Source organism: Mobula hypostoma, chromosome 8 (genome assembly GCF_963921235.1).
Source record: "Mobula hypostoma chromosome 8, sMobHyp1.1, whole genome shotgun sequence".
Lineage (NCBI taxonomy): Eukaryota > Metazoa > Chordata > Chondrichthyes > Myliobatiformes > Myliobatidae > Mobula > Mobula hypostoma.
The window spans coordinates 95,464,237-95,488,266 of NC_086104.1; the positions used below are offsets into that span (position 1 = coordinate 95,464,237).

General features: G+C 44.7%; 2 protein-coding genes across 2 annotated transcripts in view; one reads left to right on the forward strand and one right to left on the reverse strand.

Moving 5' to 3' along the window:
* The window catches only part of snx5 (sorting nexin 5), a 76,602-nt gene extending 75,867 nt beyond the window's left edge, over positions 1–735 (reverse strand). The window contains exon 1 of the mRNA XM_063056392.1: positions 580–735. Within this exon, the coding sequence (XP_062912462.1) occupies positions 580–618 (39 nt within the window). The 5' untranslated portion in view covers positions 619–735. The remainder of the gene's footprint in view (positions 1–579) is intronic.
* A 32-nt stretch (positions 736–767) lies between these two features.
* Positions 768–23,127, forward strand: mgme1 (mitochondrial genome maintenance exonuclease 1). The gene is made up of 6 exons (XM_063057280.1): positions 768–891; positions 1,189–1,385; positions 13,514–14,114; positions 14,948–15,161; positions 17,930–18,062; positions 20,358–23,127. Exons 1-6 carry the CDS (start codon positions 768–770, stop codon positions 20,502–20,504), a joined length of 1,416 nt encoding a protein of 471 aa, XP_062913350.1. The 3' UTR covers positions 20,505–23,127.
* The last annotated feature ends 903 nt before the right edge of the window (positions 23,128–24,030 follow it).

Genomic DNA, 24,030 nt, shown 5'->3' on the forward strand with positions numbered 1-24,030 from the left:
TTTGATCTACGCCCACTCACGTAAATCATCTATATTTTTAACCGCCTTAGACCTTTGTCACACTTCACCGGGTTATATTTATGCTAATGCAGTACTTAGACACTAACAAAAACAGATGCCTTAACAGCACACATCAAATGCAGAGCCTGAAATGAAAATGGATGCATGGTTCTGGACACGGGAACCGCATAATTCTATCAAGATGTCACAACAGCTGCACCGCATGCACCATCATCTTCTGACTCCACGATTAAAATGTTCACTAGAGTCCGAAATAGTTGTTAAAACCAATAACAAGTTTTCAAACATCAGCAGAACGTGGGGTGGAGTTTTAACCCAACTCGTTACATTAGTTGCACAAATGTCTGCTTATTTTCTTCATTGCAAAGAGCGACTAAATGTGAAATGACATGCGACCGTTCATTAGAAAGACACCGCTTACATCCGCAAACGTTCAATTCCATCTCATTTGTGTTGAGACTTGTGGTTGACTAAATTTCACCCAGTCCCTTAACTTACAGAAGACGTTGTTTATGAACAAGCAGAAAACGACTAGTTTACAACGAACACCTCACATACCTTATTACTCTCACTCAGGTCAGCTGGGCTATCAGACATCGCTCCCTCTTGGCAAAAAAAAGAAACCAACCCTAATACATACACCCTAATTGCCGCGGTAAACGTGGAAAAGTTAACTACTTAACCCCCAGCAAACAAAACTCCACGAACGCTCCGCGCGAGGTCCCGCCTTTATCACCTTCCCATTGATGCAGCGACCGGGCGGTTCACAGGGCCTGGCTCTACTATTGGTCCAGCGCACCATCAATCAACCGGAGACAGCGCCGGTAGGGTGGGGAAAAAAGTATATTGGGAATTTGCCCGCCCTTTGTGGTAAGGCTCCACCTCCGGGAGTTTTAATGACGTAGGCGTCAGCTTCCGCGCCGTGATTTATGGTAAGTGTAGTCCAGAAGAAAGGTCTTGTCCCGAAACGTCGACTATTTGCTGATGTGACCTGACCTGTTGAGTTATTCCAGTATTTTCAAGTGTTGTTCTGGATTTCCAGCGGCTGCAGAATCTCTTGTGTATAGGATAATCTCCGCCGCTTTGCCTATAACGGACTACAATTCCCAGCAGCCATCGGGCAACGCCGCCGTCGAGCGGGCAACGGACGTGTTGTGATGGAGTGAGTACCTCAGGCAGTGGGTTACCCACGGGATGCTGGACATCTTGAGCAAAGGCATATAAGGTGCCCGAGTAACCCAGCGGATCAGTACCTGTTGCCTGACCTGCTGCGTTACTCAGGCAATGGTTTTCCGCCCGGACCCGGGCCGTCCCTTCTGTTGGTCGGGGCGGGAGCCCCGGCTTTGCCTTTGTATTCGCGGGCGGTGAGTTCGTCCGGTGGCGCGGCTGCGAATGGTTGAGTTTGTTCGAACACAGTAAGGGAAGGGAGGGATTAGGGACGTGGTGGGAAAATGGAGTTTACTCAGGAAAATAAGGACAGGATCTGTACACTTGTAGATCCTGGATGATCTACTCTAGCCCTCAACTCTCAGGTGCTACCAAAAGCGGCACCTTCCCTGTAACTGTAACACTACTTTCTACATTATTCTCGTTTTTACTACCGCAATGCATTTGACTGTTTGGATGGCACACACACAAAACAAAGTTTTTCACGGTATGTCAATAATAAACCAATTCCCGTGCAAATAATCCTCATAACCCTAATTCTGATCTCCCAGTGGCCACACATTTTAATTCCACGGCCCATTCCCATTCTGACATGTCTATCCACGGCCTCCTCTACTGTCAAGATGAAGCCACACTCAGGTTGGAGGAACAACACCTTATATTCTGTCTGGGTAGCCTCCAACCTGATGGCATGAACATTGACTTCTCTAACTTCCGTTAATACCCCACCACCCCCTCGTACCCCATCCCTTATTTATTTTTATTCTCCCGTTTTTTTTCTTCTCTCTCTGTCCCTCTCACAATCACTCCTTGCCTGCTCTCCATCTTCCTCTGGGCTCCCCTCCCCCTTTCTTTCTCCCTAGGCCTCCCGCCCCATGATCCATCCCTCCTCCAACTCTGTATTCCTTTTGCCAATCAACTTTCCAGCTCTTAGCTTCTTCCCTCCCCTTCCAGTCTTCTCCTATCATTTTGGATCTCCCCTCCCCCTCCTTCTCTCAAATCTCTTAATATCTCTTAGTTAGTCCTGATGAAGGGTCTTGACCTGAAACGTCAACTGTACTTCTTCCTATAGGTGCTGCCTGGCCTGCTGTGTTCCAGCAGCATTTTGTGTGTGTTGCTTCTTTTCCAGCATCTACGGATTTTCTTGTGTTTGATTGTGCACAGATTTTGAGAATGCTGTGAATTCTAAATTGAAGAATGTACTCAAAGGCTCCTGGGGGGGAGGACTGCAACATACCTGTGAGTGCTTAGAGTACAGAAGGAGCATTTGGCGTGGTATTGAGAACCTCAGGTTCATATGTGAGAAGCTGTGTGTGAATGGCAGAAAAGAGCCCCACCTTTGAAACTGCTGAGCCACCCACCCACTTGGGCCACTGTTTTATCATCTCCAGAAGAATTTGCAGCTCCCATGTTGGCTCATCACTCATCTCAGAAACTGGAGTGCAGGCAAGCCGAGCAAGAGATGCTGGAAATCCAAGCAACACACACAAATGCAAGACTCAGTAGGCTAGGCAGCTTTTGTGGAAAAGAGTATAGTTGCCATTTCGGGCTGAGACTCTTCATCCCAAGGGATCGTTAAGATGGGTTCCCAACCTTTTTTTATGCCACGGACCATTACCATTAACCAAGGGGTCCGTGGACCACAAGTTGCGAACCCCTGGTGTAAGAAAAGTCAGTGTCATACAGTGCAGAAACAGTGTCTTCTGTCTGCCCACACTGATCTTTTTGGCCATTTACAATAATCGCATTTGCCTGCATTAGGACTGTATCCTTCTTCACCTTGTCTGTTGAATGTCTGTCTAACTGTCTCTTAAACCTTATTTCACCTCCTCCTCTTGCAGTTCATTCCAGATGTCTTGATGGAAAAAATTAAACAACTTGCACCTCAGCTTCCCCTTTAAATATCAATCAACTTAAACCATCTTATTTTCGATATCCCTACCTGGGGAAAAAAAAATATTTTGATTATTTAAGATTTATATATTTCACTTGAGCACCCGTGATGGACTATAGGGAGCCTGCTATAGTCTACACTCAGCTAGGTAGTGGTATATATTTCCTTCTCCTTTCTCTACCTCAATAAGCCTGGTCAGCAGGACCCCTATCATAAGGTGCCAGCAGCAGCAAAGCAAATGACATGGGGTCTGTGCTTTTACCATGCTCGCTCTGGTAGGGGCGCTAGGAAATGCCAGCCGCCTAGCAGCTTTGACAGTGCCAGCACATCGGGACACCAGAGGTCTGTGAACACCGTGGGTTCCAGCTGCCAGTGTCGTCTACTGTTCATCAGAGACACCCTTTCAGAGAGACACTTCCCGTGTGACACGGGTGCTCAAGTGAGTGTGCTGCCACCATCGCCTATAGATGGGAAGGCAAAGCGTGGTGAAGCCTCTCTGGAGGCCGCCAATGGCAACAGGACACGACAGGATACTGCTTCAGTGGGTGACATTACACATGGGACTTTGTCCTGGCTAACGTGGTTAGACCGCTGCTCGATGCAGATTTCCTGTATGCCCAAGAACTTTTAGTTGATCTTAAGAACCGCTGGCTTGTGGATGTTATGGGCTTTGTTTCATTAGCCTGCTCCCCCAGTAAGTTCCCCACAATGACTCTTATCAAGCACATGCACCATGGCGTGTGAGTTTACTCGACTGCTGGGCGAATTCCCAAACCTCACCAAGCCCACGTTCTCCACCACAGTTGCAAAACATGGGGTTGAGCACCACATTCCCACATCTGACTGCCAGTCCATGCCCGTGCACGTAGACTGGACCCAGAAAAGCTGGCAACCACAAAGGCTGAGTTGGTCAACATGGAAAGATTCAGAATTGTACACTGGATGAGTAGCCCCGGGCTTCACCCATCCATATGGTCTCTACATGTGATGGTGGTTGCCACACAAGTGGGGATTACCGATATGTTAACAAGGCCATGACCCCCGATCATTGTCTAGTCCCACACATCCAAGACTTTTTGGCACATTTAGCCAGAAAGTTAATTTTTTCCAAAGTCGAGCTAGTCGGGGGCTAATCAGGTGACTGTGTGCTCAGAGGATATTCCCAAAATGGCTGTGATAACCCCATTTGACCTATTTGAGTTTCTGCGCATGCCGTTTGGACTGAAAAATGCAGCACAGATTTTCCAACAGATGGTGGACTCTATTAAAAGACTTAGATTTTCTTTTTATTTACCTGGATAACATACTTGGCGCCAAGGCATCCAAATTCAAGCATGTATCTCATCTCTGCACACTTTTCGAGTGCTTAAGCCAGCATGGGTTGATTATTAACCTGGCCAAATGCCAATTTGGGTTGTCATCCATTGACTTTTTTGACTATTGCATTTCTGCAGAAGCTGCAAACTCCTCCCACCAAAGCTAGCTGCTATTATGGATTTCCCACCACCCAGTGCTACAACAAAACCTCAGGAGATTTTAGATATGGTGAATTTCTATCACCACTTCTTTCCACAAGCAGCTGAACTTATGCTCCCCCTGTATAGTGTACAGTACTTAAAGGCAATATCTCTAATCAAGTGTTTGACTGGTCAGTGGATATGACCAGAGCATTTGATGATACCAAATGAGCTCTTTCCAACAAGACCCTACTGGTGCACCCGCTCCCCAATGCACCCATAGCCGTTACAACTGACGCCTCAGACTGTGCTGTGGGTGCTGCGCATGAACAGTTGGGCAGAGCCATGTGGCAGCCGTTTGCCATCTTCAGTTGACAGCTACGTCACCCCCGAATAGAAGTACAGCACATTTGACCGCGAGCTTCTCGGTTTCTATCTGGCTGTCTGCCATTTCACCCGTTCGTTGACCACAAACCTCTTGTGCACATAATGGCTAAAATATCAGACCCTTGGTCTGCCCGGCAGCAATGCCACCTGACCTACGTATCGGAGTTCACAACCGATATACAACATATATTGATGATTATGATATAGTTGGGATCACAGAGACATGGCTCCAGGGTGACCAGGGATGGGAGCTCAACGTTCAGGGATATTCAATATTCAGGAGGGATAGACATGAAGGAATGGGAGGTGGGGTGGCGTTGCTGGTTAAAGAAGAGATTAACGCAATAGAAAGGAAGGACATAAACCAGGAAGATGTGGAATCGATATGGGTAGAGCTGCGTAACACTAAGGGGCAGAAGACGCTGGTGGGAGTTGTGTACAGGCCACCTAACAGTAGTAGTGAGGTCGGAGATGGTATTAAACAGGAAATTAGAAATGTGTGCAATAAAGGAACAGCAGTTATAATGGGTGACTTCAATCTACATGTAGACTGGGTGAACCAAATTGGTAAAGGTGCTGAGGAAGAGGATTTCTTGGAATGTATGCGGGATGGTTTTTTGAACCAACATGTCGAGGAACCAACTAGAGAGCAGGCTATTCTGGACTGGGTTTTGAGCAATGAGGAAGGGTTAATTAGCGATCTTGTCGTGAGAGGCCCCTTGGGGTAAGAGTGACCATAATATGGTGGAATTCTTCATTAAGATGGAGAGTGACATAGTTAATTCAGAAACAAGGGTTCTGAACTTAAAGAGGGGTAACTTTGAAGGTATGAGACGTGAATTAGCTAAGATAGACTGGCAAATGACACTTAAAGGATTGACGGTGGATATGCAATGGCAAGCATTTAAAGGTTGCATGGATGAACTACAACAATTGTTCATCCCAGTTTGGCAAAAGAATAAATCAAGGAAGGTAGTGCACCCGTGGCTGACAAGAGAAATTAGGGATAGTATCAATTCCAAAGAAGAAGCATACAAATTAGCCAGAGAAAGTGGCTCACCTGAGGACTGGGAGAAATTCAGAGTTCAGCAGAGGAGGACAAAGGGCTTAATTAGGAAGGGGAAAAAAGATTATGAGAGAAAACTGGCAGGGAACATTAAAACGGACTGTAAAAGCTTCTATAGATATGTAAAAAGGAAAAGACTGGTAAAGACAAATGTAGGTCCCCTGCAGACAGAAGCAGGTGAATTGATTATGGGGAGCAAGGACATGGCAGACCAATTGAATAATTACTTTGGTTCTGTCTTCACTAAGGAGGACATAAATAATATTCCAGAAATAGTAGGGGACAGAGGGTCCAGTGAGATGGAGGAACTGAGCGAAATATATGTTAGTAGGGAAGTGGTGTTAGGTAAATTGAAGGGATTGAAGGCAGATAAATCCCCAGGGCCAGATGGTCTGCATCCTAGAGTGCTTAAGGAAGTAGCCCAAGAAATAGTGGATGCATTAGTGATAATTTTTCAAAACTCGTTAGATTCTGGACTAGTTCCTGAGGATTGGAGGGTGGCTAATGTAACCCCACTTTTTAAAAAAGGAGGGAGAGAGAAACCGGAGAATTATAGACCGGTTAGCCTAACGTCGGTGGTGGGGAAACTGCTGGAGTCAGTTATCAAGGATGTGATAACAGCACATTTGGAAAGCGGTGAAATGATCGGACAAAGTCAGCATGGATTTGTGAAAGGAAAATCGTGTCTGACGAATCTCATAGAATTTTTTGAGGATGTAGCTAGTAGAGTGGATAGGGGAGAACCAGTGGAAGTGGTATATTTGGATTTTCAAAAGGCTTTTGACAAGGTCCCACACAGGAGATTAGTGTGGAAACTTAAAGCACACGGTATTGGGGGTAAGGTATTGGTGTGGGTGGAGAATTGGTTAGCAGACAGGAAGCAAAGAGTGGGAATAAACGGGACCTTTTCAGAATGGCAGGCGGTGACTAGTGGGGTACCGCAAGGCTCAGTGCTGGGACCCCAGTTGTTTACAATATATATTAATGACTTGGATGAGGGAATTAAATGCAGCATCTCCAAGTTTGCGGATGACACGAAGCTGGGTGGCAGTGTTAGCAGTGAGGAGGATGCTAAGAGGATGCAGGGTGACTTGGATAGGTTGGGTGAGTGGGCAAACTCATGGCAGATGCAATTTAATGTGGATAAATGTGAAGTTATCCACTTTGGTGGCAAAAATAGGAAAACAGATTATTATCTGAATGGTGGCCGATTAGGAAAAGGGGAGGTGCAACGAGACCTGGATGTCATTATACACCAGTCATTGAAAGTGGGCATGCAGGTACAGCAGGCGGTGAAAAAGGCGAATGGTATGCTGGCATTTATAGCGAGAGGATTCGAGTACAGGAGCAGGGAGGTACTACTGCAGTTGTACAAGGCCTTGGTGAGACCACACCTGGAGTATTGTGTGCAATTTTGGTCCCCTAATCTGAGGAAAGACATCCTTGCCATAGAGGGAGTACAAAGAAGGTTCACCAGATTGATTCCTGGGATGGCAGGACTTTCATATGAAGAAAGACTGGATGAACTGAGCTTGTACTCGTTGGAATTTAGAAGATTGAGGGGGGATCTGATTGAAACATATAAAATCCTAAAGGGATTGGACAGGCTAGATGCAGGAAGATTGTTCCCAATGTTGGGGAAGTCCAGAACGAGGGGCCACAGTTTGAGGATAGAGGGGAAGCCTTTTAGGACCGAGATTAGGAAAAACTTCTTCACACAGAGAGTGGTGAATCTGTGGAATTCTCTGCCACAGGAAACAGTTGAGGCCAGTTTATTGGCTGTGTTTAAGAGGGAGTTAGATATGGCCCTTGTGGCTACGGGGGTCAGGGGGTATGGAGGGAAGGCTGGGGCGGGGTTCTGAGTTGGATGATCAGCCATGATCATAATAAATGGTGATGCAGGCTCGAAGGGCCGAATGGCCTACTCCTGCACCTATTTTCTATGTTTCTATATGATTATGTGGGGAAAAATAATGCCATGGCTGACTGCCTCTCACAGCCAACTGCTGAGGCCATACACATAGGGGTTGATTATGGCAGCCTACCAAGTTACTGCCCCAGAGGTCCAGGCTTATCAACCAGCAGTCACGGGCCTCTGGTTGGCTGACATTAAGTTTGGGGAAGCTGGGGTTTCTCTCTTGTGTGATGTCTCAACCAGTCATCCTTGCATGGAAATGGACTGTTTTCAACTTGGTACATGGCCTTTCTCATCCAGGTTGGAAGGCCTCACAGAAACTGGTTGCACTAAAGTTTGTTTGGCACGGCCTCAGAAAGGATGTGCACATTTGGACTGTAGCTTGTCTGGAGTGCCAGCAGGTAAAACTTTACTATTGTGTCGTGTTCAGGCACTATTGACACCTTTTGAGGTCCCTGAGCGATGGTATGACCATGTCAATGTGGACCTTGTAGGTCTTCTCCCCCCCCCCCCCCCACACTCCATGCACCAGATGGTCAGAGGTCATCCCTCTAGCATCGACGATGGCCGCAGACGTGGCTCGGGCTTTCATCAGCACCTGGGTTGCTTGGTTTAGCACCCTCTCTGATGTTTCCTCTGAACACGGTCCCCAATTCATTTCAGACCTCTGGGCTGTGATGACCCAGAATCTCGGCGTTAGGCTACATCACACCACAATGTATCACACACAGCCCAATGGCCTATGCGAATGGTTTCATTGCTCCTTAAAGGCTGCTCTGAGGGCTTCCCTGACCAATGAGTGTTAGCATGATCATCTGCCATGGGTTCTGCTGGGGGTCAGAACTGCTCCAAAAGGGGACATGCAGTTGTCCTTGGCTGAGTCAGTATATGGGCAGCTGTGTTTAGTGCCAGGTGATTTCACTCCTGAGGCCACGACCACTTGTTCAGCCACTCAACTGCGTTCCACCCTCCTCAGTAAATTCATTTCCTTTGCACCTATTCCTACCTCCCATCATGGCACACAGCACTCTGAGGTTCCTGTTGACCTACATTCTGCTTGGAGGGTCTCGGCCCGAAACATCGCCTGTACTCTTTCCCGTAGATGCTGCCTGACCTGCTGAATTCCTCCAGCATTTTGTGTGTGTCGGTTACATTCTACCTCATTTGTTTTTCGTCAGCCGTAATGCACACCAACGCTCCCTTAGGCCTCCTTACGATGGCCTGTTCTGCATTTTGGAATGGGGAGAAAAGACTTTTATCATAGATGAGAGGGATAAACGAGAATGTATTTTGATAGATTGCTTTAAACTGGCCCAGCAAGATTTGGAGTATTCCACTACCATGCTCCTGCTGTCACAACATGGCCACGAGCATGTCAACGCACCTGTGAACAAGTCAGAGACGTCTGCTATTCCTCCACCCATGGAACACAGGACCCAAGCCGGGTGGCTCATCCCAGATCTGGAGAGGCACACAATGCCCGTTTTAGTGAAATCTAGTGGGGCCCTTGAGGGGTAACGTAATTGGGGGAAATGTAGATAATTCACAACCACCAATATTGAGTTGGGTTTCATTTTAGGAGACTGGTCTGACATGATGACATTGTTATGTAAGGATTTTTAACGTGCTTTTGTGCATGGGTTTAGGAGTTCAATAACGTGTGTTACAGGTTTCGGTAAATATAAAATGCTTCATTTCATTTGCAAAAATCAACAATAAGACATGGGAGCAGAATTAGGCCATTTAGACCATTAAGTCTGCTCTGCCACTTCATCAGAGCTGATTTACTTTCCCTCCCAACCCCATTCTCCTGCCTTCTCCCCATAACCTTCGACACCCTTACTAATGAAGAACCTATCAACCTCCACTTTAAATATATCCAATGACTTGGCTTCTACAGGAACCTGTAGCAATGGATTCTACAAATCTACCACCCAATACAACACAAACTTCAAAGTAAGGTGCTTTGAGCTGTCCGGAGGTTATGATACATAAATTAATTCTATTCCCTTTTTGTCCCTCTTTATAGATACTGGTAATGTAAGCCCGTTATCAGCACGTTCTCCTCTTGGGAACATTTGCATGCTGACACGCCTATAATCACTCATTTTGAAATTCCCTGTCATTCTTCAATTCTTTGACATTTTTGCAATATGTCCGATATCATGTATGGTGATTATTGAGGTAAATGAAATCTGTGTAATGAACAGATGCTGAAGGCAACCATCCATTTTCAGTGGTTTTGAAACATAGCAATTACTGAATGGGATGACAAAAGCTAAAGTTATTCTGTTTTAACCTGTAAACAGATACAGTGTATGCAGATAGCAAGGGGTGACTTATGTCACTGAAGTAATTTACAATCATGGGGCTACTGAAGATGGAGAAGTCTTCAAACTGGAAAATGCTGAGCTCACGCTGGTGCTGTCCCTTTATTGAACATGTTCAGCCCCAAAGTCTGATAACGTTGGATTACCAGTACAAAAGGTTATTGAAGTATGGCTATGTTTTCAAATCGATACACATGAGATTAATGTAGTGAAGTGGACATTGGGTAAAAGATCAGCCATGATCTTATTGAATGACAGGACAGGTGCTACCTTCGTCCACTGTGACAGTTCGAAGATTTGGTTTCAGGGTTTTATTTAAATAGTCAAGAAATAAGTGCATTGACACCAGCAAGAAGTGACCAGGCCATAAAACTATTGCAACAATGATCTGGTTCGTAAACATCCTTCATATTTTGTGACTAGCCTTTTATTGCCTTCCATTCTGCAGAAAGTCTTCTTGAAAGATGACTACCACCAGATGATAAGGTCCAGCAATGCCCGTATCATGAGAATGATTTCTTTGTAAACTTGTCTTTGGAGATTCACAGTTTTTTAAACCTTGTTTACAGCATAACTCGTGGGTCACTTTAAGTAATGGAAATGGGAACAAAACTAGTAAGAAGGCAGAAGCAGTAACTCCAATTTTATATTTGTGTTCAGCAAAATATCCAGAAGGAAAGGAAGTTCATTGATGTGTTGCTTTTCTTGCTTAAATACTTAGTTGAGATTTGCTTAGTTCCTCTATTTAGTTTCCTGTGAAATGCCTCAGCTGGCTTTTACTTGAGCTACCAAATGCTTGGGATAGCTCTTATTATCTTAATTTTATTTCTTTCTAGTTTATATGTTCAGTTCTTTCTACAAGTTATTGCCCCCCCCTACTCCTCCCATCTATGTACTTACCCAAATTTCTTTTAAATGTTGCAATTGATTCCCCCACCCACCACTTCTGGCAACTTGTTCCACACTCGCAACACTATATGATTGAAGACAATCCCCCTCATGTTGCCCTTAAATATTTCTCTTTCCACCCTTAACCCATGACCTCTAGTGCTAGTCTCACCCAGCCTCAGTAGGAAAAGCCTGCTTGCATTTACCCTATCTATACCCCTCATAATTTTATATACCTCTATCAAATGTCCCCTCATTCTCATACACTCCGGGGGAAAAAAGTCCTAACCTAATCAACCTTTCCCTATATCTCAGGTCTTTCCTATAGGTAGGTGACTAGAACTGCACACAATACTCCTGAAGAGACCGCACCAGTGTCTTATAGAACTTCAACATAACATCCCATCTCCTGCACTGAATGCTTTGATTTATAGCCAAAAGTTTTCTTTATGACCCTAACTAGTTTACAAACTTTATGTAAATGAACTTTGATTTTCTATCTTCAAAGAGAAGTCTACAAGAATAAGGGCAAAGAACTGATGAAGATTTTTAGTTAATCATTGAAGCAATCCATTACCTCCCTGAAACACTTCTGTTTTCTTTATTAACTTATTCAGCATAAGATTAATTCACAGTTTGCTAAAACACTACAGCTATGATATTTTTCCTTCCTGTAACATTTTTTTCGCTCGTTAATGTAATGTTGACAGAAGCATGAAAGTGCAACAGCTGGCAGTCAAGAAAGTCATTCCATATGTTATGGTGCACAGGTATCTCCTACTACTTGCTGTTAGCAACTCCATTATGCACGATCCAGACCCTGGCTGCGAAAAGAGGAAGGTTAGGCATGGGGCTGGCAACTCCGTCCTGTAAAAACCCAGAGCTACAGAAACGCCAACAGAAGGTTCAAAGCCCTCATCCCTGAGAGAGAATATCTTCACCGAGAAGACGTGTGAAGTCGTGTAGTGAAAGCGGAGGCCGCAGGGCTATTTGACCTTCGGCCCAGGACAGTAGACTCAGGCTAGCTGCACTCGACGGCCTATGCCCCAGTAGGGGTGGTGGGCTTGTGAAGATGAAGGACTTACTGTGAGCAGCAAAATAGTGAGTCTGGTTTCATAAGGCCACACACAAAGATTTGGCAATTCTTGTGCTGTGGACACACCAACCCATCACCATTTTCTGTCACGTAAATTTTCATTCTTGTCTCAGGTACCGAGGTACAGTGGAAAAACTGTTGGGCATGCCATCCATACAGATCACTTCACTACAGCAGTGTCTTGAGCACTGCAGCTCAGCTGAGAAGGTGGTTGGCTGCAGTCTACCATCACTGCAGGGCTAATACATGTCCAGGACAAAGAACAGGGCAGGAAAAATTATTGCACTCACTACCCACCCTGCAAACTGCCTTTTTCCAAAAGCTCCCTTCTGAAAAGCACTCCAGGGCTATTAAAACAAATGACTTTCTTCCCCCAGGCAGTTAATTTGATGTAGTCTTTCTTGTTAGCCACCCCCACACCTCTCTATCTATCAGCTTAGTCACTGCACTGCACTGTAAACACTTTAAACCACTTTTTACAAAGCTGTTTACATTGTAAATACATGCTCGTATTTATGTATGCACATTTATTCTGTGTCTGTACTTAACCTGTAACTTATTTTTTATATAATGCTTTATAATTGTTGAATGTTTTTTTTGTTGCATGTCCTGCAAAGACGTCACAGCAAATTTCTAATACATCTAAATGTGTATGGCATATATAGTTGATCCTTGATTCTTGAGGTAGTACAAGGGAAAACAAAATGCAGAATAAAGTGTAGCAATTCTTCGAGTCGTCTAGTTTGGATTTAAAAGAGTTGTTACAGAAGTAAAGAGGGGACCTGTGGAGAGTGACTTGCAGTGAGTTACCGTGCTCCAGCATCATCTTGCATCCCAAGGCAGGGATGTCAACAGGTGGCGTCCATAACACAAAAAGAATTGCAGTCGATTGAGAAATGTTTCGTTGGTAGTAGAGTGTTCTGGAGCATCCTAAGAAAAATTGGAAAACCTTTCACATTATTTAAGTAACACACACAAAATGCTGCAGGAACTCAGCAGGTCAGGCAGCATCTACGGAAAGGAATAAGGAGTCAGTGTTTTGGGCCAAGACCCTTCATCGGGTCTCATGAAGGATCTCGGCCTGAACCATCAACTCTTTATTCCTTTCCGTAGATGCTGCCTTATCTACCGAGTTCCTCCAGCATTTTGTGTGTGTTACTCTTTATTTCCAGCATCTGTAGAATCTTTTGTGTTTACATTGTTTAAGTATTATACCCTAAATTAATCTTCCCTTTCTTGAAGTCCTGTTGCAGACGTCAGAGGGAAAGTGTTAATCTTGTATTGTGTTGCAGAATGAAGAGGATCTGACTGGTTCCTCCCAATCACACTGGAGGATGAATTACTTCGGGGTGCTGAGTCTTGCTACCTGTGGAATGGCCAGGGGTTCTCTGAAACAGTGCAATGGTGCACTCCTGAAAGAGCTGGTATCCTTACAACACAGTTACTGTACTTCCCTGTGCCTCCATTGCCAGAAAAAGGACCAAAACAAATATGAGAAAGAAGACCATAAGAAATATGCCTCCTTGGTCCGCTCTGTTGTCTCGACGAGAGTCAGTCCGCAGACTCCTGAGACCCTGCTGGGAGAGGATGCCCTTTTGTATGGACCTGTCATCAAATCAAAGCCGGCTAGGGAAGAGCCGGCACCCGAGAGCCTCCTGAATCTGCCTCCGTTCCTGAACGGTGAACGGCGCTGTCCTGAGCGTGAGCCAGAAGCTGTTGTCCAGCCACCGCTGAGGATTCCTCTGCAGAGGAACAGCACCATGGCCAGGCTGCCCAGCGTGACGCAGATCCTGCGGCTGACCATGAGCTTGGAGCAAGCCTTTTATCTGGAAAGATGGAGACGGAGGATGATGAAGGAGTTGGGCCCAGATGGCTTTAAAGCGTACACTGAAAGTAAGTGTATTCTGAGATCCTGACATTTCAATGCCAATGAGAATTCCTGATGAATATTCATATCTGCTTTTACCCGGGCAGCTAACCAGATAACACACACAAAATGCTAGAGGAACTCAGCAGGTCAGGCAGCGTCTATGGAAAAGAATAAATAGTTGAAATGTTGTGCCAAGACCCTTCATCAGTACTGGAAAGGAAAGAGCAAAGAAGTCAAAATAAGAAGGTGGGGGGAGAATAAAGAGTACAAGCTAGCAGGTGAAAGGTGAAACCAGGTGAGGGGGGAGAAGGTGGGTAGCGGAGGGGGATGAAGTAAGAAGCTGGGAGGTGATGGGTGGAAGAGATCTAGTATCACATTCTCTAGTTTTGACTTCTATGTACTGAGTAAGGAAGCTTTCCTGAACACATCTGACAAACTCTTTACCATCCAGCCCTTTAGAGTCCCAGCCAATATGTGGAAGGTTAAAATCAGCTAGTATCACAACCTTGTGTTTCTTGAAACAGTCTGACCTCTGCAAATTTGCTCCTCTAACTGCCTTGGACTGTTGGGTGGTCTATAATCCCTTGATATGGTCATGCCTTTCTTATTCCTGAGTTCTACCCATGAAGCCCCTGTAGATGAGCTCTGCAGTCTGTCCTGACTGAGCACTGCTGTGACATTTTCATGACTAGTAATGCTATCACTGCCGCCAAGTGTTTGGAGATGTTTTAGGAATTTAAGGGCACTGTAAATGCTAGTTTTTTTATTGTTTTTAAATATGCTATCCATTGTCATGCTTGTTCTCCTTGTTGCATTGGATGCTGAAGGCAAATACTTTCTTTCCATATTTCCCTAGACATTCTCAGTCGAGGGCAGCTTTTCCATTCTGCTTTAGAGGATGCTCTGCTGTCATCCAAAATTCCGCAGACCAGCAATGAGGATGTAGCAGGGTACCTGCAAAGTGTAAAGAGTGTCCTGGAAGACGTTAAAGGAACCAGAGTATTGGAGAGTGCGGTGAATCATCTGCCTTTACACTATGTAGGCCTGGTGGACTGTGTGGCTGAGTATCGGTAAGCTCTGGCTCTCTGTTCCACTGACAGGTTTTATGATTGACAGAATCCTGCCTGACTGCAGGACACATTAGTAGTGAAAGAATGGTTGTTGGAGGGACTCGAGAGAAGATTGATAGGACTGGTGTGATACAAAAGCTCACGTTAGAGCCTTCACTTCAACATTTTACATAAATGATTTTAGTAAAGGCACCAGTGACGTGGTTGCTAATTTTGGTGGTGACACCAGATTAGATAGGAAACTGAGTTGTGAATAGAACACAAGGAGGTTAATGCCTATTTATTTATTTATCTGTTTGTTTATTTATTTATTTAACGATGCAGCGTGGAACTTGTCCTTCCGGCCTAATGAGCCACAGGGCCCAGCAAGCCCAGTTTCAACACCTAGCCTAATCACAGGGCAAATTTCCAAGAACAATTAACCTACTAACTAGTACATTTTTGAACTGTGGGAGGAGAGCCATGTGATCACAGGGTGAGCGTACAACCTCCTTACAGACAGTGCCGGAATTGAACTCTGAACAACGATACCCCGATCTGTAATAGTATTGCACCGACTGCTATGCTACGGTGGAGCCACATATAGTTTAAGTGAAAGGACAATGATTTAGCACGGGGTTGAATGATGGAAAATGTAAAATATCTCATTTTGCCAGGGAAAAGAAAAATATTATAAAATTAATGAGTGATTGCAGAGTTGAGATACAAAAGATCTGGGCCTCCAATGCAAGATTCACGAAAGACTAGAATTCAGGTATAGAAAGCATTTAGCAAGTGTTATAAGACCATAAGACATGGGAGCAGAATTAGCCCATTTGGCCCATTGCATCTGCCCTGCCATTCCATCATGGCTGATTTATTATTATCTTTCTCAATGCCATTCTCCTGGCTTTTCCCTGTACCCTTTAATGCCCTTACTAATCAGGAACCTATCCACCTCCACTTTACCTATACCCCATGGCTTAGCTTCCACAGCTGTCTGTGCAATGAATTCCGCAGATTCACCACCCTCTAGCTGAAGAAATTCCTCCTCATCTCTGTTCTAAAGGGACATCCTTCTATTCTGAGGCTGTGCCCTTTGGTATTAGATTCTCCCTGTACAGGAAACATCCTGTCCATGGTCACATTAACCCTTTCATTCCTGTGAAACTGCTCTGGACTTTCTCCAATCCTTTTTCTAGATAAGGGGCCCAAAATTGCTCAGAATGTTATTGTTTGTTACCCAGGGAATTGGATACAAAAGTAGAGGTGAAGCTTCAACTTAGAGGGCATTGGTTAGTCCAGGTTACAGAAGACCTGATTTATGGAAATCCAGCTTTAAAACAAATTCTCCCATAAATTTCCAAGCCTTTTTCCAGGCAGAGAGTTAGTTACAGAAATGCAAATACCCTCAGGAGTTGTGGAATAGCAGTAGCAGCTAAGCTAATTCATCTGGCCCTCTGTTGGTCGAGGTCAACCATGGATGTTGTGTTCTAGCTGTCGAAATCAATACACAAGCTAGATAATTCAAAAGACAACAAACAGGTCTTTGGGTAGAGGTATTGGCATGTAATGTTCCTGCACTAATCAAACAGGTGCTTTTGTTGAAGAACTCGGGCTACTGGTTGACAACAAGATGTCAGTTGGGAGATTCTGTTTGGAAACTGACAAGGCAAATCTCTTGTATTGACACTTGAGAAATACTTGGTCAAACAATGTGAAATCCATCAATACTTTAAGGCCTTCAGAACTAGCCACTGGATGTGACCATTGCAATTGCCATGATTCTGTGCCATTGGGGGAAAGACAGTAACAAAGTGTTCAAAGTCATGGACTGTCATTGAATTTGGTCACTTCTGACGTGGAAAAATCAGTTTACAGACAGTTCCTAGGAACGGAACCCTTGTGGAGCCCAGGACTGCTTGTGTAGAATAAATCAGTCTCCTTATTTAACGAAGAATGATAATGTTTTGAAAACCATTAAAAGAAACTGTCACCTATGCTTGGAGCAAGGATGACAATGGAGCAGTATGATTAAATGTTTTCACTGTGTTATGTTAGCCATGGTTCACACAGCGTAACTTGCAGTGTGGGAGTGACAAACTGGGCTTGCTGCGACAAAAACATGTACACTCAAAAGTCTGCACCAAAAGAGAGAGCCCTCCGCGTGTAGAGGACCCACCGTGAGCTTACCACACATTCTCGCAATGGATCCAATATGGTTCTGAAAGTTTACTAGACTAATATCCATAATGGGGAGGTGTCTTTTGAGGCTCTTTTTATTTCATCTCCTGTACAGTAGGATTGTACAAATCGAAATGCAAACCCTCAGCCACAGCTACTACAGGCCAGGCATGAACATCCAGTCCAACCCCCACCCTAACTCCTCACATTCATTTTTCAACTTCCGGCTGTTAATTGGGATCCAGCTTCTTGCCTTACAATCCCAGGAAGCCAAAGGAAGTCCAGCAACCCAGCGGATGCCATACCTATCATCAGCTTACTTAGCACAGCCGGACACAAGCTTGCACTTTTTGTCACTCAAGCTCTGTGTTTTCTCTGTCAATCCAGGAAGTTGCCTTTTAAGCTTGAAACTTAGTGGAATCTGGGCCAGCAGACACCGTTGAACTCCTCTTGTATAAGCTGTGCAGGAAGCAACGAGTCGGTCCACTTGCCTTTGCCCTTTCAGCAATAAGTTGTCCCCCAGTAAGATCATTTTACAGATTTAGGGTCACTTTAGCACGGGTAAGACTAATGCCAGTGTATCTGATGCCGTGTATTCTATGCAGGGGCAAGCTGTGCGTCATTGATTGGAAAACCTCGGAGAAACCAAAGCCTTATTTTCGAAACACCTTCGACAACCCGCTGCAGGTGGCAGCGTATGCTGGGGCCCTCAACCACGACAACAACTATGACTTCCAGGTCAGCTCACCTCATTCTTTTCATTGGACATTAGCTGGTGAGAATGGTGTGAAGGTCTGTATGCTCATCAGAAGATTGCCAGTTTTAGTCCTGACTCAGAAACTCCTGAGTAAAATTTAGGTTGGCACTCTGTGCAGCACTGCCAAGTCTGCCCTCTCCCAGAACAAGACCCCCATTTGACTTGGTGGGAGAAGTAAACAGTCCCTTTGTGCCACGGGGCTCTTGCCCTGGGGAATTATTATTGCTCCTGCTGTAAAGCAGCTGTTAGTTTATGTCTGCAGAGGTTTGATCTATGCTTATGAGCTATTTACTATTTTAAAATCGCAACTACACCTCATTCATGTACATTGTTCCACTCCCAACAGGAAAAAGGCTACACAGCGTCCACACCAGAACCACTAGATTCCAAAACAGTTCTTTCCCCAAAGCTGTCAGGATGATCAGCACCTTCACCCATGAACCCGCCTCTAAATACACATCACCGAGCCTCACTTCACGTGCACTCTCTGTAGAGAACAGTTACTTGTACACTGTTTTACAGGATTACTTTTATATTTATATTTATTCTGTTTTTTTGTTTTATTTTTTATTGTGCTCTTTATGCATATTGTGTTGTTTTAATTCTGCGTTAGATCCAGAGTAACAATCATTTTGTTCTCTTTTACACTTGTGTACTGAAGTGTGACAATGAACAGTCTTCAATCGTGTTCAGAGACAAATGCTTTGTGGTTATGGTTGTGAAAGGCTCTGCAGAATTCCATACTCCTGTTTATGAAAGATGTTGTGTATATTCTGTGGCTTTAAAGTGGGACAGGGAAACGGAACACCCTTCGCTATTTGGAGCTTCGCCAAAGTTAATGATCCTTGTCGGAGTATTGCCCAGGCTTTGGGCACCTGGAGTTTTTTTCCCATTGAAATCTAGAGGTCAATGGCTGGAGGACTTTGATTCTAAGCTCTCCTGTTAGGCCAGAGAGTGATGCTCTATGCCCAGAGAGATAACTATGGTAGCAATTGTCAGTAACTACTTGGTAGTCCTCAAGAGATGGCAGATCTCTGTACACTGAATATAGTTGGAAACCCTAAGTGATGAACTTGCATTAGTTGAGGTTGCTCACCAAGATCACCAGCACTATACCAACTTGATAAGACAGTCAGGGTGTGAGGGAAAACTCGGAAACTGGCCCAGTAATTATCGGACCCAGTAATTGAAGGGTGTGTGTCGACCAGGACACAAGGGTAAAATCCCACATTCTTTGAAGAAGCAGATGGAGAGAAATTGTTTTCATTAGCAGAGGGCTTAAGACCTAGTGAATACAGAATAAAAGGCAAAAGTATCAAAGGCGACACAGGAATATGTTTGCTGGTTAGTGGCTAATGTGCAGAATATACCACATAGGGTAGCACTGGAGGCCGGTGGTTCCGTTCAAACAGGCAGCAGACTTTCTGGGGCGAGGGGAGAGGGGTGGGGGTGTAGGACAGGTCTTGGAGGTGGTTTGCACTCAACTGGTTGATTCTGAGGAGCTAACTGGTTTAACATTTTGAGAGGACTAGAATATGAAAGCAAGGATGTAGTGCTGGGCTTTATAAGGCATTGGTCAGACTGCAGACTGTACTTGGAGTATTCTGAGCAGTTTTGAGTCCCTTAGCTGGCATTGGAGAGGGTCAAGAGGAGATTCATGAAAATGATCCCAGGAATAAAAAGGTTAGCTTATGAAGAGTGTTTGATGGCTCTGGCTTGTTCTTGCTGGAGTTTAGAAGAATGGAGGGAGTGAATCTCATTGAGGCCTATTGAATATTGAAAGGCCTTGATAGAGTGTACGTGGGGATGATGTTTCCTATAGTGAGCCAGCCAAGGACCAGAGGTTACAGCCTCAGAATAGAAGGGTGCCCCTTTAGAACAGAGATGAGGAGGAATTTCTTTAGCCAGAGGGTGGTGAACTGTGGAATGCATTGCGATGGACAACTGTGGAAGCCAAGTCATTGGGTATGTTTAAAGTTAAGGTTTATAAGTCAGAGCATCAACAGTTACAGGAAAAAGGCAGGAGAATGGGGATGAGAGGGATAATAAATCAGGAATGATGGAATGTTGGAGTAGACGCAATGGGCCAAGTAGCCTGATTTTGCTCCTCTGTCTTATGGTATACCATTTGATTCACAAGGTGCTGCCCCAGCAGAGTACTGTAGTGATTGTCTGGAACTGAGCAGCCTCCAGCTCTTTGGTTCAATGTTGAAATTTATTTTTGAATTCCTTTACTCGTGCTGCTCCTGTAATGTGTTTCCCTTTAACTGTGGCAGGTTGAGCAGGGACTAATCGTGGTGGCCTACAAGGACGGCAGGCCGGCACACGCACACTTCATGGAGCCAAAGCTGCTTCTCACTTGCTGGCAGAGGTGGCTGCTTCGGCTGCAGAAGTACCAGGAGAAGATTGGCACTCCCACGTGAGAGGAGCGAGTGACTGGGAAACCAACACCATGGCTCGGTCCCCAAAGTGACTCCTGATACAGCACGAGTCAAATCATTAAATATAATCGAGAACAAGTTCGAGATTTTTCTGAGAGGTCAAGGGATATGGAGAGGTAGCAAGAACAGGACATTTGGATGAATAGCCACAGTTATATTGAATGGTAGAGCAAGCTTGAAGAGCTGAATGGCCTACTCCTGTTCCTGTTTCCCTATTACATCAGTTCTAGGGTACTTTGAACCAGCCTGAGCATGTGAGGAGACAGATATCAAACCATGTCTTTCCATCTGTTGACAGCACTATTATTACTAGCAACCTTCCCTATGTACCGTTTCTATTACTGTATCCTCGACCAGCAGTCACCATGAACTGTTAAGGTTTGGTGACATCATTGGTGGATATAGACTGAAGCCCAAGACTCAGTCGTGGAGTAGTTGCAGCAGCCCACCAAATCCACTGCTGTCAAAACGGTAATAAATAGATGTTTATCTGACTGGCAAAGCAGAAGAACACATACTTCAACGTCTCTGCTTTTATTAGGGGCAAGGTTTGTCAGTGTAAGTGAAGTGTAAAGAAACTGCTTTATGATGTGTGCCCTGAAGCAATCCAAACACTTTCAGCAGAAAGACAAGGAAAGGGCCGCTGAGCCTAATGAGACCATACCAGCTCTACGTGAGACCAATCCATCCAGTCCCATTCTACAACCTGTCCCCATAACCCTGGAGATGGTTTCCTGTTAGATGTATCTTGCTCTACAATTGAAGCGGCCACTACTGTGTCTACTGTATTCATATCCTGATGACTCACTGCATAAAGTTGTCTTCTCTTATCACTTGATTCATTTGTCTTTCATTTTCAATCTGTACTCAGTGGTCACTTTATTAGGTGCCTCCTGTAGCTAATGAAGTGGTCACTGAGTGAATGTTCATGGGCTTCTGCTGTTAGAGTCCATCTGCTTTGACATTCAACATGTTCTGCATTCCATGATGCTCTTCTGCCCACCTCTGTTGTAATGTGTACTTGTTTGAGTTACTGTCGCCTTCCTGTCAGCTTCAGCTAGTCTGGCCATTCTCCTTTGACCTCTTTCATTAACAAGGCATTTTTCACCCACAGAACTGCTGCTCACTGGATGTTTTTTTGTTTACTGCATCATTTTCTGTAAACTGAAAAGACTACTGTGCATCAAAATTGCAGAGGATCAGCAGTTCCTGAGATACTCAAACTACCCCATCTGGCACCATGGTCAAAGTCACTAAGATCATGTTTCGTCCCCATTCTGATGTTTAGCCTGAACAACCGAACCTCTTGACCATATTTACATGCTTTTATGCATTGAGTTGCTGTCACATGATTGGCTGATTAGATATTTGCATGAATGAGTGGGTGTACAGGTGTACCTAATAAAATGGGCTTTGGTGTATGTCCAGGTTTGTTGATGGCATGGAACTGGGTGGCAGTGTGAGCTAGAGGAGGATGCAGCAAGGCTTCATGACGTGGGCAAGCTAAGTGAACGGGCAGGGATATGGCAGACAGGATATAATGTGAAAAAATGAGAAAATCTGTGAATATTGGTAGAAACAACTATGAAGATGGGTACATTGTAAATGGTGAGAGGCTGAAAGATGTTGATGCACAGAGAGACCTGTACACAAGTTATGTTGAAGTTGTGTAAGACATTGGTGAAGCCTGATTTGGAGTATATGTGCTGTTCTGTTCATCTAACTACAGGAAAGATATTAATAAGATTGCAGAGAAAATTTACAAGGACTTGAGGACCCGAGTTATAGGGAAAGTTTGATTAGGTTAGGACTTTGTTTCCTGGAGTGTAGAAGAATAAGGGGTGATTTGATTGAGAGATATAGATAGGGTAAATGCAAGCAGGCCTTTTCCTCCAAGATTGGCCGGAATTAAAGGTCCTGGGTTGAGGGAAAAAATCTTCACTCGGGGTGGCGAGAGTATGGAACAAGCTGCCAGCGGAAGTGGTGGATGCGGGTTCTGTTTCAGCATTTGGATAAGTACATGGAGGGCCGTGGTCACCCAGACTAGGCAGAATGGCATGGACTGTATCAGCTGTAGGTCCTGTAGTACTCTGTCTCTAATGCACTGGCACAGCAAGCTTGTAGGTAATTAAATAGGGTGTAGACCTTTTTGCACGAGGATTTGAGTAGAAGAGTAAGCATGTGTTAATGCAATTATGACTCCCTGGTGGGACCACATCTGGAACACTGTGTGCAGCTCTAGGGTTTCTACTGGGAGGATATACCTGTGATGGAGGGAGTCCAACAAGGATTCATCCCTGAGATGGAGGGTTTGTCCGACAAGGAAAGGTTAGTAAGACTAGACCTATACTGTTCAAAAGTCAGAATAGGGAGAAGTGATCTCATTGAAACACAAAGTTCTTACAGGACTTGACAGTAGATACAGGGAACATAGAATAGTACAACACCGGACAGGCCAGTGGTCCAATCCTGATGCCAATGTCCTCCTCTTGTGTATTATGCATATCTCTCCACTCCCTTCACAGTCACATATCTATCTAAAAGTCTATTAAACTCCACCAAGCTGCCTGATTCCACTACCGCCTCCAGTAACCTATACCTATTCCACATACCTACTACCCTCTGCATTAAAAAAAACTTGTCTCTCACGATGCTTTTAAACTTTCCCCCTCTAACCTTAGAAACATGTCCTCAAGGTTTTGACATTTCTACCTTAGGGATAAGATTCTGTCTATCCTACCTATGCTTCTCATAATTTTAACAGCCTTTATCAGGTCTCCCCTCAGCCTCTGACATTCCACGGAGAACACCCCAAGATTTTCCATCCTTTCCTTATAGCAGCATCCTGGTAAACCTCTTTTGCGCCCTTTCCAAAGACTTCACATTCTTCCTCAAGAGGGGCGACCAGAACCACGCACAGTAGTCCCAGTACAGTTGGACAAATGTTTGATATAGCTACAGAATGAGTCCCTTACTCTTGTATTCAGCACCCCTGCCAATGAGGGCAAGCATGCCATACATGTCTTTACCACCTCCTCCTCCTCCACTTGTGTTCCTGCTTTTGATGAGCTATGGAACTGGTTACTCTGTACCATAATGCTATTTAGGGGTCTGCAATTAACTGTTAACCATTAACACTTTCTCCGTTGATTTGACCCTCTAAAGTGCAACACCTCACACTTGGAGTCATAGGTCACCACAGCACTGAAACAGCCGTTTGGCCCATTTAGTCCATGCTAAACTGTTATTCTTCTGAGTCCTGTTGACCCATACCAGACCTCTTGCCTGGATTAAACTCCCATCAGCCATTTCCCTGTTCATCGTGCTAATCCATCTGTGATGTTTCCTTGTCTCTGGTGCAGGGAATCCAGAGGTATATCTCACGTGGGCCAGCCATTCATAACCAAGATAAGTATTTTTCTTTCACTGAGAGTGCGGTGATCTTGTTCAAGGTATGTAAGATTCTGTGGGAACTTGACTGCGTAGATGTTGAGATATTTCAGTTCAA